General features: G+C 42.4%; 1 protein-coding gene across 1 annotated transcript in view; it reads left to right on the top strand.

Annotated features, from left to right (window-relative positions):
* Positions 1-13444, top strand: part of pof1b (POF1B actin binding protein) — a 121517-nt gene that overhangs the window by 22596 nt on the left and 85477 nt on the right. The window contains exon 2 of the mRNA XM_073058384.1: positions 11131-11220. Coding sequence (XP_072914485.1) covers positions 11131-11220 — 90 coding nt within the window. The remainder of the gene's footprint in view (positions 1-11130; positions 11221-13444) is intronic.

Below are 13444 nucleotides of genomic sequence, written 5' to 3'. Positions count from 1 at the left end.
AGCAATAAAATTAAAAGGGGAATTTAGGAAAACGATGACAGGCTGTGGAAAAAATAAAGCCAAGCCAATTCTGATTATAGGCCATCAACTGGAAACATTAATTGTTTTGTGTAAGGATAATTCTTTGTCCTGAATGCTGGCTCACCACTGAACATTTAAAAAATAATAGCTTTTTTTTTGTTTTTAATTACAGTTCGCTCTGTTTAAGTTCTGTCATGGCCAAATTACTGATACCATTCTAATGAGCAGTGTAAATTTTCATCTACATAGGAAAAAATTGCTCTGGAATGGTTGTGTATGACTAACTTGATTGAGATTTTTTAAGTAGCATATCAAAGGGTGTTGAATTTGAGTCTGAATTTTAGCAAGGTCTTTGAGAAGGGCCTGAATTTTTTTGCTGGTCAAAAAAAAACTGAGTTCAAATGGGGAGTGGTACCTTGGACCCAAAATACAGCTGGTGGCTGGAAGCAAAAAGTTAAACTAGTTGGGTGTCTTTGAGGTTGTTTTCATTTGGAATCCCAAGGACCCATTATGGAAAACAAGGGATAAAATACAATTAAAATGACATAGCTAGAAATATGGATGGTTATTTGGATCATGATGCAGAGAAAAGCTTTGGAGAACAATAAGTGCAGATGTTCAGTCATTTGGACAAACAAATGCACAGGAAAGTGTGATGTAATGCATTTGAGAAGGTACAACAGGACTTGGCAGGTATTGAGTGGTCCGGAAAAACAAAATGGATTTGGAGAACATATATACAAGTACAGCAGGAATAAGATGTTATATTAGAAGTATGTGCAACACTGGTTAGGCCATTGTTTGAGTATTGCATAAGTATTCTGGTCACTGCAAGTACAGGAAAGATGTGATTGGACTTGAGAGTGTGCAAAAACGATTTGAGGATGTTGTCAGGAATGGGAAATTGTATAAGGGAAGATTGGAAAAGCAAAGGGTAGTTTCCTATGGAACAGAGGAGGCTAATTAACTTTGATTAAAATTTTGAAGGGCTTAGAGTAAGTAAGAAAAGCTTGTTGTGAAGCTTGGAGATGCCTGAAGTCGCAGGCTGCCACTCTGTGCTTGAAGCCCAGCGTCACGTGCATGGAGATGAAGGATATCCAGAGTCTATGTCTCAGCTCAGGGCCAGCTACATGGACTGGTGACGAAGAATGCCTGAGAATGGCGGGCTGTCCCAGGCCAATGGGACCTGGATCAGCTGTCCATATGCCCAGGGGTCATGAGGGCTGATCAGTCAGTATTCCCAGAGTTCAAGCCTGGAGTCTGGGAATCAATTAGTTGGCCAGAAGTTGCGGCCTGAAGTCCGGAGACTGGATGTCTGCCCTGGAGCTGGAGGACTCTGTGTGGGTAGGTGGGAGATAGTGGAGGGAGGAAAGGTGCTTGTTGAATGTTGTGTTCTGTTGGTCTGCAGAGCATTGTGGGCATGCTGCTTTGGTGACACTTGTATGCTGTCCTCAGCACATGCACAGGTGTATTGGTTGTTAACATAAGGCACAAGCAGGAGACATGGTTAAACTGATGGATGGGTTTGAGGAGTTGAGGAAATATAGATCAAGGACAATAGAACTTATTACAGAGGCAGGAAGATATCAACTACTGCCTGATAAGTGACTTGGATCTGCTGCAGTTTGCCTCCCATCACTACAGGTCAACAGCAGATGCCACTCAACCCTGGAAGATCTGGATAGTGAAGATGCTCTTCATTGACTACAACTCTGCATTCATTATTATCGTCCCCTCAAAACTAATCAATAACCCCCTAGATCTAGCCCTCAATACCTCCTTGTGCAAGTGTATCCTCAATTTCCTCACTTGCAGATCCAATCAGTTTAGATTGGTATCAACATCTGTACCACAATCACCATCGGCACAGGGGCAGCACAAGGCTGTGTACTTAGCCCCCTTTTCTACTTGATTTATACTCAGACTGTGAGGCTAAGCAAAGCTTCAATGCCATATTTAAATTTGCTGACAACACCACTGTCATTGGTCGAAACAAAGGTGGTGACGAATTGGAATGTAGGAGTGAGTTTGAAAATCTGGCTGAGTGGTGCCACAACAACAACCTTTCTCTCAATGTTAGTAAGACCAAAGATCTGATTATTGACCTCAGGAGGAGGAAACCGGAGTCCATGAGCCAGTCCTCATTGGAGGATCAAAGGGAAAGAAGGTCATAACTTTAAATTCCTTATCATTATCATTTCAGGGGATCTGTCCTAGGTCTAGCAATAAATGCCATTACAAAGAAAGCACAGCAGCACCTCTCCTTAGAGGTTTATGAAGGTTCGACATCTCATCTAAAACTTTAACAAATTTCTGTGGATGCGCAGTGGACTGACTGTTTGCATCATGGCCTAATATGGAAGCACCAATGCCCTTGAATGGAAACGCTGAGAGAGTGGATACAGCCTAGTTTATCATTTCTTTTGTTCTACTCTCCAAATTCTCTGCTATTTAACACTAATTTGTTATCACTTCTCAGCTCTGGTAATAGGTCCTAGAGTGAAATATTTTTTCTCTTTCCACAGGCACTGCCTAACCTGTTTGAATATTTCCATCGTTTTCTGTTTTTACTTCAGATGTATAAAAAGTTACAGTTTAAAAAAAAATTCATTTCATTCATTCTTGCTGGTTTCTAATTTTTGTTTCCAATCCTCAGCCTTGCCTATTTTCTTGGCAATACTATAAGTCAATGTCTGAAACTATATGTAAGTTTTACAACAAATGAATGGCTTTTAGTTTTATTTTGCAAGGGTGAATATATTGGGAGTTATAAAGTATCTGGTTGTCATTTCTTTATCTTCTGTCATGTCTCTTAATTTAATTTCCCAATTGCCTTGGCCCAGTTTCCTTTATGGAGTTGGTGTCATTGCGGGAAAGTCTGCTCAAGATACACCAGAGCAGGTCTAGATGTGGATCAGTGGTGATCCAAGTGCAGTGCATGGACATAGTATCCGGTGAGACGAAGGAGAATGTCAGCCAGGAAGCACCCCACAGAGCTGAAGATCTCTCTGCACTCGAGTCGCCTCAGCACCAAACAACAGACCAAGTGAGTTCCCCTTCGGTGACCCCAATCCACTCGTCAAGGAAAGACAGGATCAAATGGCCTAGATTGTCAGACAACGTCGCCTGGATGCAGTTCGATGATGATCTAGACGGCATCCTGGAAGTTGCCTTAGCAGGCCCAGTACACAGAAAGACCTCACTCACAGCCATAGCATTCAGTCTAGCTAAGGAACGATTTGGCCCAATGGAGCGGAGAAGTCAACCCGAGTTACCGCGGCAACCAAATAGGGAAAAGGAGGTTTGCCGCTTGAGAGGTGAATTAAAGACGCTCAACGAGGTTTCAAACCAACTCACCAGCCGATAAAGAAGGTATCAAGGACTTAACCAGCATGCTGCGGGAACAGCTGTGTAAACTTCAGAGGGCGGACATCTTCGACAGCAAAGAAGGAAGAAAGAGAAAAGGCGAGCGCAGTTTGTGAGAGGTCCATTCAGCTTCACCAGGGCTCTACTCGGCCAACAAAAATCTGGTATACTGTCCAGCTCGAAGCCAGAGGTAGAGGAGTTCTTGCGGGAGGAACACAACGATCCACGGAGGGGGCAGGGACTAGGAACCAATCTGGTTGTGCGTAGACCAGAAAAACCATCAATTGAGCTGAATGTAAAGGAGCCTACATGGGAGGAAATACAAGACATCATCCGGAAAGCTGAAGCATCAGCTGTCCCAGGTCCAAGCAGAATACCTTATAAGGTATATAAGAAATACCCAAAACTTCTTTGGAGGCTGTGGAAAGTCATGAGAAAGATCTGGACCAAAGGTACTATTCCATCAAGTTGGAAATCGGCAGAGGGATGCTTTATTCCAAAGGAAGAGGATTCTTTCACAATTGCCCAGTTTAGGACAATTTCTCTCCTGGATGTGGAATGTAAGATTTTCTTTTCTGTGCTTGCAAGAAGGCTGACTTCTTACATGACGCAGAACCGCTATATCAACACATCCATCCAAAGAGGCGGCATTCCAAGCTTTTTGGGGCGTCTGGAACACACCTCAATGATTAGTCATTTGATCTTTGAGGCCAAGCAGAAAAAAGGCAACCCAACAGTTGTCTTGTTAGACCTCGAGAACACCTACAGGTCTTTTCCACATGACCTCATCTTAGAAGGACTTGACCACTACTACATCCCAGTGGCTATTCGAGACATGATCACCAGCTACCTAGGAGGATTCAAACTCAGATTTACATCAGCCCATTTCACAACTAGTTGGCAGGACCTCCAGAAGGGGATTCCAACAGGGTGCACCATCTCCCCCACCCTATTTATTATGGGAGTGAACCTCCTAATACCAGCATCAGAAGACGTAACCCGCGGCCCGACATTGGAGTTGGGCATTGCCCAGCCGGCTCTACGAGGGTTCATGGACGACATCACTATAACAACTGTGTCACATGTCCAAGCAAGATGGGTAATGGAAACCCGGGACAATGTAGCCACTTGGGCGAGGATGTCCTTCAAGGCCAAGAAGTCCAGGTGTATGGTGATCAGAAAAGGCAAAGTATCTAGAAAGTTTAGCCTCCAAGTTCAGAGTGAGGTCAACCCTTCCATCGAAGATAACCCGATAAAATGCTTGGGGAAGTGGTTTAATGCGTCACTGACAGATGGGGCCAATGTCACCAGTGCTGTGAGGCAGACAGATAAATGGCTGAAGAAGATTGACAAATCCAGACTTACCTGTAAATTCAAGACATGGCTGTACCAATATGGCCTTCTGCCCAGGCTTCTCTGGCTCTTCACGCTTTATGAGTTCCCCATTACTGCCATGACCAACAAGCACCTGCGGAGATGGTTAGGTGTTCCCCCAAGCTTCTCTTCAGTGGGCCTCTATATTCGATCCGGGCAGCTGCAGCTTCCCCTGTCATCTGTTGTGGAGGAATTCAAGATGGCTAAATGCAGAGCCGTATTAAGCTTGAGAGATTCCAATGACGACCTGATAAAGCAAGCAGGCGTTACAACAAGATCTGGGCGCAAGTGGGAGCCAAAGCAGCAGTAGGGCAGGCAGTGTGTTCTATGAAGCTGCGAGATATCATCGGCAACCCATGCGATGGGCGACAAGGCCTCAGCTCAGTTCACTTCCGGCAGTGGGGAAACGCAAGCATAAGGAACAGGCGAGACATGGTACAGGCAAAAGTACGGATCTGTGAGGAAGAGAAGCGGATGTCAAAGGCAGTGGAAAAGTGTCCCAGGGTGCCTGGACAAAATGGGATCTGCCCAAGTGCAAGATCTCATGGGCAGAGTTATGGACTTCCTTCCTATTGTGATCTGTGTATGACACCCTTCTTTCGCCATTACATCTGTACACATGGGGGATGAACGAGGACCCGAACTGTAAGCTCTGTGGTCAAAAGGGGACACTGGCTCATATACTGTCTGGGTGTAAACAGCTCCAGTTCAAGTACGGTATAGGTGGCGCCATGATAAGGCGCTGCTGGCTCTTGCTGACACACAATAGAGCGAGAGAGATGCAAGAAGAGGACAGCTGACATAAATTTTTTTTTAATTTTTTTATTAGTTTTTCAAAACATTTTACAAAATTAAAAACCCCAAATCCCAATGGGGAGCATTAATACAGTGCAAGATTAAGTATACAATAACAATATGCTACAAAGGAAGAGAATTTATCAAAAAAGCACCTAAATTAAAGACAAGTGAGCTTAGTGTCCTCCCCAAGCCCCACAACACAAGAAAAAAACAACAACAACTCCAGACCAACCACCACACAGTATAAAAAGTATAAGTCCGGACAGTCAAACTCCCAGACTGTGAATACACTTAGTAACAGAGGGTAATAATGCCTACTACCAGAAAAAAAAGGGAGCTGAAAGCAAGGGACCGAAAAGAGGAAAAAAAAGAAAAAAAAAACCCTAGTCAAGAGGAAGGTTATGAAAGTACTCGATAAAAGGTCCCCAGACCTTATGGAACTTTAGATCCGAATTAAGAACTGAATAATGAATTTTTTCGAGGTCCAAGCAGGCCATAATGTCGTTAAGCCATTGGAATAGCTAAGGCAGATTTAGTAGGTGATCTGGTAACAGAGGACGATCGGTCCAGTTTTGGATCCAACCAACAGTTGAAGTCACCACCCAATATAAGAGAGTATGAGTTTAAGTCTGGTAGTGAGGAAAAAAAAGTTCAAAAAAGTTAACATCATCAAAGTTGGGGGCATACAGGTTTGCTAGTGCAACTTTAGTGTTATATAGTTTACCAGAAACAATAATAAAACGGCAATTTGTACCAGATATTTTATTATGGAGTTCAAAAGGGATATTTGAGTTAATAAGAATGGAAACTCCCCTAGCTTTAGCGGCAAAGGATGAATGAAAATGCTGACCCGCCCACTTTGACAGAAGCCGGGAGTTATCAAAACAACGAATATGAGTTTCTTGGAGGAAAGCAATGTCAGCTTTGAGTTGTTTAATATGTGCGAATACCTTCCTCCTTTTAACAGGGTGGTTCAGTCCCTTTACATTCCAGCTCACGAATTTAAGTGCACTAGCCATTATCAATTACTAATGCATAAAAGGCAGCAGGCATATAAAAAATCAAGCAGTACAATAGCAGTCTGGGAGCAGAGATGTAAACATAGATTCGTAAGGTCAAAGTATAAACATGTCCTAAGCAATAAAGAGATGCTGGAACTGGAAAATCCACCCCACCCGCACAACCCAAAACTAGACGGCTACCAAAACAAGTAGCTAGCTCTACCAGAAAAATTAACCCAAATACAACTTCCAGATCTGTGTCATTAACAACAGTTCCGTATAAATACTATAGCAAATAATAACTAGTTTATGCACTAGAAAACATAACTACAGATTAGAACACCTTCTGCAGAAATATACAACTTAATACAGAGAAAATCGGAAGAAAACCAAGACTAACCTACTCGCGAAAAATTATAGAAGAATAAAGTAAGAGAAAGGGGAAAAAAAGGGTAAGAAGGAAAAAGAAAAAAGAAGAGGAAGGGGAAAATTATAAATTCAAGACGAGTATTTATCAACCATTTACAGAGAAGGGAGAGAAAAATTCAGAGATTAGAAAAAAGGGGTGAAGAAAAGAAAAAGATAAAATAAATAAATATTTAAAGCAAAGGAAAAATAAATCAGCAGTTGAACTGTGAACCGACAAATAGGAAGGCCTTCACTAAAGCTGGCACAAATTTGAGGAAGGCTATCCCCTTCATCAAAGAGGGAGCCAGGCCTTTTGTAACCAACCAAAGCTAAATCTGCTGCTAACGGCCAGGTCCTGGGAGATGAGGGTTGATGTGGGAAGGAGGCTGCAGTTCCCGGAGATTGGTGCACACAACCCTCCGCCTGGACATTGTATTGTGGTCAACTGAAGATCGGAAAATAATTCTGGTTCAACTGATGGTGCCGTGGGAGGAGGAATGGGAAGAGGCCCAAGAGAGAAAGGCCTTGTGGTACCAGCCCTTAGTGCAGGAGTGCAAAGACAAGGGATGGCAGGCATGGATGTTCCCTGTGGAGATCGGCTGCAGAGGTTTCCCTGCCAAATCAGCATGATGGTTGTTGTCAGCTCTGGGCCTGGACGAAAGGAGCAAAAACAAGCGACTCATAGGATGGAGGAAGAGGCAGAACGAGCCTCTTGTTGGATTTGGAGTAGGCGAGAGGAGGGAATCTGGAAGCCAGGAGCAGGTGGGCAGTGATTTGGCCACCACTGCCAGCCCACCAACTGGAGAGTGTCGTGGTTAAGGGTGGAAACACTCTGTGAAGGTTGGGAACCACCTGATGATATCTGCTCCTGGCTGAAGGCTACGGTTACCTCGTATGGTATCTGGAGAATGCACCCTAACAGGTGTACATAACAATTAACAAGTCTTTAAAAAGATTAGCATTCCAATTTCAGGTATAAATATGGCATTCTCAAACTCCAAATAAAGTTCTTTACTATATCTTGTAAAATGGAGAGCACAGTCCAAGTTTATCAGATTTCTGAGATGTAGGATTGCCATGTGAGCAATGATTAAGCAGAATGGGCCTATAACAGGTATATCAGAAGTGAGGTCAGTCAAACAAATTAATTGCAATATTTGACAAGAGTGTCAAACAGTGCATGGAGTGCTGTTTGTTTATTTCATTCCCGTGGCTAGAGTGTCTAGAACCAACAAGCACACTTCTAAACTGAGGATTCGGCCATTCTGGACTGACATGAAAATAAAAGCAAGAGATTCTACAGACATTGGAAATCCAGTGTACTAATAAAAAAATGGAGGAGGAATTCAGCCAGTCAGGCAGCCCCTGTAGAAAGGAATAAGGAATTGACATTTCAGGCCGAAACCTTTCAAGACTTTTTGTTTGCTTTTATTCTAAGTGGGGGGAGCCAAAAGAGATTGTTGAATGTGAGGAGGGAAATTTGTTAGATTTCATGCAAGGAAAGAAGTGGGGAGCATTAAGGCCTCCTTGATGGAGGATAGAAGTGTATGAGGAGTGAACATCCATGGTGAAAATGAGGCGGTTAGGACCACAGAACTGAAAGTTGTTGCGGAGAGAGTATCTGAAGTGTCACAGAGGTAGGTGGGAAGGGACTTGACCAAGAGGGATAAAATGGAGTTGAGCCATTCAGACTTAAGTTCAGTGAGGCACCTGGCAGGCAGAAACAATGGACCTACACGGACAGCCAGTTTTGTGGATCTTTGGTAGAAGTGAGCAGTGTGGGGTAGAGCTCAGTAGCAGTGGATGTGAGCTGTCCAGAGTTGGAGGTTGGTGATAGTATAGGAGAAAATGGCCTAATAGTGGGGTCCTCTTCAAGGGGCAAGGAAGAGGAGATCTCTTAGATCTCTACCTGGCCTCAGCAAGGTAGAGGTAATTGAGAAATTCTGCCAGACTACAGCAGCAACCCCCCCCCCACCGAAGTCTGGGTTTGGTTGTGAGGTTGGGATTGGTGAGTGAGTGAAGGATGGTGCATTCGGGGGGGGGGGGGTAAGGTTCAAATAGGAGAGAAGTACTGAAGTCAAGAAGCTTGATGTCTCTCTGACAATTAGAGATGAAAAGATCCAGAGCAGAAAGGAGACCAGAGTGGGGTGTTTGAGAAGAGGAGGAGGGTTAGAGATGGGAGAAGTAGTCATCGGTGCAGGGTGAAAAATCCATCTCCAAGCCGAAGTAGTAGGCTCAGGGATAGAGGTGACAGAAGAAGAGCTTGGCTTCATGGTGGGCAGGGAGCTCACTGAAGTTGCAGGCACAGGGGGACAAAGGTAAAGACCTTGCTGAGGACATAATGTTCAACTTCAGAGGGCAAGGTTTGTGAAGACACAGCTGTGGTCAATAGGGGAAGAGAGTTGGAGGAGTCAGAAGGGAAGTGAGAGTAGAGGTATTCAGGGAAGGTAGGGTGGGAAGAAGGTGGTGGCTGTGAGGAATTAAGAGGTAATGAGGGGGAGAAAGGGTGCCCGAGAAGGATCTCGGCTCAGTCTCGACTTTTTATTCCTTTCCATCGATGCTGGCTAACCTGCTGAGTTCCTCCAGCGTTTTGTGCGTAACACAAGAATAAATTGCTTTGCCTGGGAGGTGGGGAATTTTTGGATTTGAGAGAACTGTGGAACTTCAGTCATTTGAACAAATTCAAGAAAATTAACATAGTTTTGAATATTAAGAAAATTGAAGGAAGTGGGGTTGGTATAGAAAAGTGGCACTTAAGCTAAAATTCAGCATGGTTGTATTGAATGTCAGAGTAGATGTGAGACAGTGTTCTTGGCTGCTATTTCTTAATGTTATCATCACCTTTCTCTGGTGAATTCCTTAGCAGGCCAGGCAGCATCTGTGGACAAAAATTCCTCCAGCATTTTGTGTGTGTTGCTTAGATTTCCAGCATCTGCAGATTTTCTCTTGTTTTGTCCTTATTATGAGATTAGTTTGAGATTAATTAGTCAGGAATTCTTTAGATTACAGCAACACATTTGAGTAGTACAACACAAGATCTGCAATAGGCATTTCCCAGGGCACGTTATTTGAGACAAAGTCCTCCAAGCTACTTTTCCCAATTTGATTGTTCTGGTAATGTAATCATGCCCAAGTTAAACGTCTCAATTGTAAAAATGAATTAATGTGGATTAAAAGTGGCTTAATATTTGCAATGCACTGACGTGAGATATCTTTAAGATTGAGAACTTTGTAAATGTTCCTAACCAGATTATTGGGAAAGTAAACCTCTGATTTAATACTCTTTGATAAGGTTTTTAAAATCCTTTGATATTCCTCAGTATGTTTCAGAGATACAATTACGAGCATTATTGGAAGTAATTTGTAATTGAATATGTTGATCTGACCTTTGGGCAAATGATCATTCATGCAAAATATAAGCCAGTGAATCCTTTTTGGCTTGATTCAAACTCTAGAAGTTAGGAATTGCTAACTTGTCTCAGATTTAAGACTTTTAGACAATAGAAAATTTTCTGCCTATGTCCTATGAGTAATGTCTGTCAGGTGTACATTCTCATGACTACTTTCAAAAAATTTATTTTTAAGGTAGACTATTAAAGTTGACCAGACCTGCTTTCTTTCCAATTATCAGATTCTGGTTGTTTGCTGCTCATTAATATTCTTGATAATCAATAAGCCTTTTGCATTATTTGAACTAGTGCTGTAAACCTGTACTACCCCTGGACATCACACTGTCCCTGACTGTGAGACCTCTTGATAGGATTTTAATATAGTTGCTCTTGAATTAACCAAGAAATGTGCAAGAATGTTACAAGCTCTATTTAATTTGTTAAGCATTGAAAATGCAAAACTGAGGGGGGAAAGTGTAATGTATTGACTCAAAGCAGCAAAGTTAACAGAACCACCTTAATCTGTGTACGTGATTATGAATCTTATTGTGTTTTACGTGTTAGCTAATTTAAATGATGTATTTGATTTGTGTAAGTAACCTTTCTTCCAGAGATAAGCATAATGTTCTGTAATGATTAACAAAATATGATATCAAAGTTCCTGAGAACCAGCCATAAAATTCATTGAATTAGGGAGTGGTTTCTACGAATTGGATAATTTCATTGAACAGCAACCTCTTTGATTCTCGATTAACGTAGATCTTTTTGTGCAGGTTCAAGGTGGTCAACAGTATCACCACGGAGATGAAGTTACCTATGTACAGAACAGCCATGGGCAACTGGGACTGTCAAGCCCTGCAGAGGTATGAGTTGTCAGTTTTACAAGAGCCTATAGTTATCTTGTCACTTTCATTTTGCCCTATAAATTTTAAAATGATAGGCGGCCAATTTAATCTCACTCACTGATCATTGTTGTAATGACAAACTGAAGTAAAAGTCTACCTTGTAGCAATGCTTATTTAATTTAGTTTTTTATAATTTATTGAAGAGAAAAATCCTTTCATATTTTTTGCAGAGAAAGGTCTGTTTATTATATTAGAATCTTCAGACAGTTGTGTATTGAAAGTTCATTTATTATCAAAGTAGGTGTCCGTATACAACTCTGAATTTGTCTTCTCCAGATAGCCACGAAACAAAGAAAGAAAATGAATGTCATTCAGAGAGAGATATCAAACCCACACCCTGTACTAAAGGATGGCATCCTGATCATCAAACCCCACTCCCCCAGGAAATACAGAACAGGAATATTGATCCCCCAAAAAACAGCCCTTTCCCCACACAAAAACTAACAGAACATCAACCTACAAACACTCTCCCCTCACACAACAAAAAGGAAAAAGAATGGGCAATTTTATTTTTAAAAAAACCCCAGAATATTAAAACCATAAGTCTGAAGTCCACAATCCGTAAACACAGAACCATCCTATGATATTACCAACATTCACTGAAAGAAGGACACCACATGAGGTAGAGAGGCCTACCCGCCTGCCACGGCGAGCCACACAGCGATAAACTGCTCACATACTTAAGGCAGGCAGTGGGTGCCGAAACTCTTGCTCAACGTCTGCATTTGCCTCGATGTCTCCATGTTCCTTGACCATTTTCTTGGCGATTAACAGACACTTTAAACGGTGAAATGGTGTCAAACTTTGGCTCGCACCCCATCTCAAAGTTTCTTTGCATCGAAACGGTCCAAGTACGCACTTACTTCTCGGAGAGAACAAAGCACTGGACCACTCAAACTGTAAATCACGGGCTCTAACCATCCCAAAAACACATTTAAGGTGAAAAACAGACATAAAAGAAGTTATTTTTGTTTGTTATTAGAAGATGTTGATCAATGGTGCAATCTTGACTGGAAGATTTCTTTAATGACTGCTTTCTGGGGTGGTTATACCACTGCAAAGAGGGAAAGTAACTTCAACCCCTCATTCTACAGAGCTCATTAGAATATTAGAAAGCTTTTGACAAGAACAGGCCATTCAGCCCAACAAAGCTTGCTAAATTCCTATTCACAGTGTGTTGAAGTAACTATTGAGTTTAGATTAGAAAGCCTGTGAGGTACTACTCTCAACTATACAGCAAGGTAGTTTGTTCAGTGTGTCCACAACTCACTGTGTAGAGAAATGCTTCCTGATGTTATCTGAAATCTCTCCTTAACTAGTCTCTGCCTATGGCCCTGTGTCCTTGTTTATGAGCTAGTTTTGTAGTAGCTGGCAGCCACCTTACTTATACCCTTAATGATTTTGAACTCCTAAAAGGTTAATGGTAGTAAAAGCAGAACATTAAAATTTAAATAACCGTACCTCTTCTGAAGTCCCATATCAACTTTACTATAGAGTCCAATATACTTTTGACATGTCCTCCTTCAAAGAAGTGTTTCTCCTCTACTACTGTTGCTGCCCTCAGCTACATTTCCTCTATTTCCCAGACTTTGCCCTCACTCCACCTTTCCATCACATTAACAGGGATAGTGTTCCTTATATCCTTGACACCCTATACGTACAGCATATCATTCTCTATAATTTCCACCATCTTCAACGAGACCTTACCACCAAACCCACCTTTACCGCCACCACCCAACCACTCTCCGCTTCTGCAGGGACCTCACACTCTGTGGATCCCATGTCCGTTCACACATCCCCACTGACTTTTCCCTGCAAGTGAAACAAGAGCTACACCTTCCTCACCACTATTCAGGTCTGAAAACAGTGCTGCCAGGTAAGGCAGCACTTTATCTGCAAGTTTGGTACAGTCATCTACTGTATATGGAGCGGCCTGCTCCTGAAAATCAGCGAAATCCAACGCTTTGAGTACCTTGGCTATGTCAGCAAAAGGAACGATTTCCTGGCATGGAATTAAAATAGCCAACCATTTAAATTACACTCCCTATTCCCATTCAACGTATTGGTCCATGGCCTCTGGTACAGCCATGATAAAGGCACCTTTCAGGTTAGAGGAGTAACACCATATATTCTGTTTGGGTAGCCTCATACCTGACAGCATGAATATTGATTTCCCCCCCCC

Source organism: Hemitrygon akajei, chromosome 10 (assembly GCF_048418815.1).
Source record: "Hemitrygon akajei chromosome 10, sHemAka1.3, whole genome shotgun sequence".
NCBI classification, from domain to species: Eukaryota; Metazoa; Chordata; class Chondrichthyes; order Myliobatiformes; family Dasyatidae; genus Hemitrygon; species Hemitrygon akajei.
Note: the sequence above shows the minus strand (reverse complement) of the source record. Positions and strands in the feature narration are given on the sequence as shown.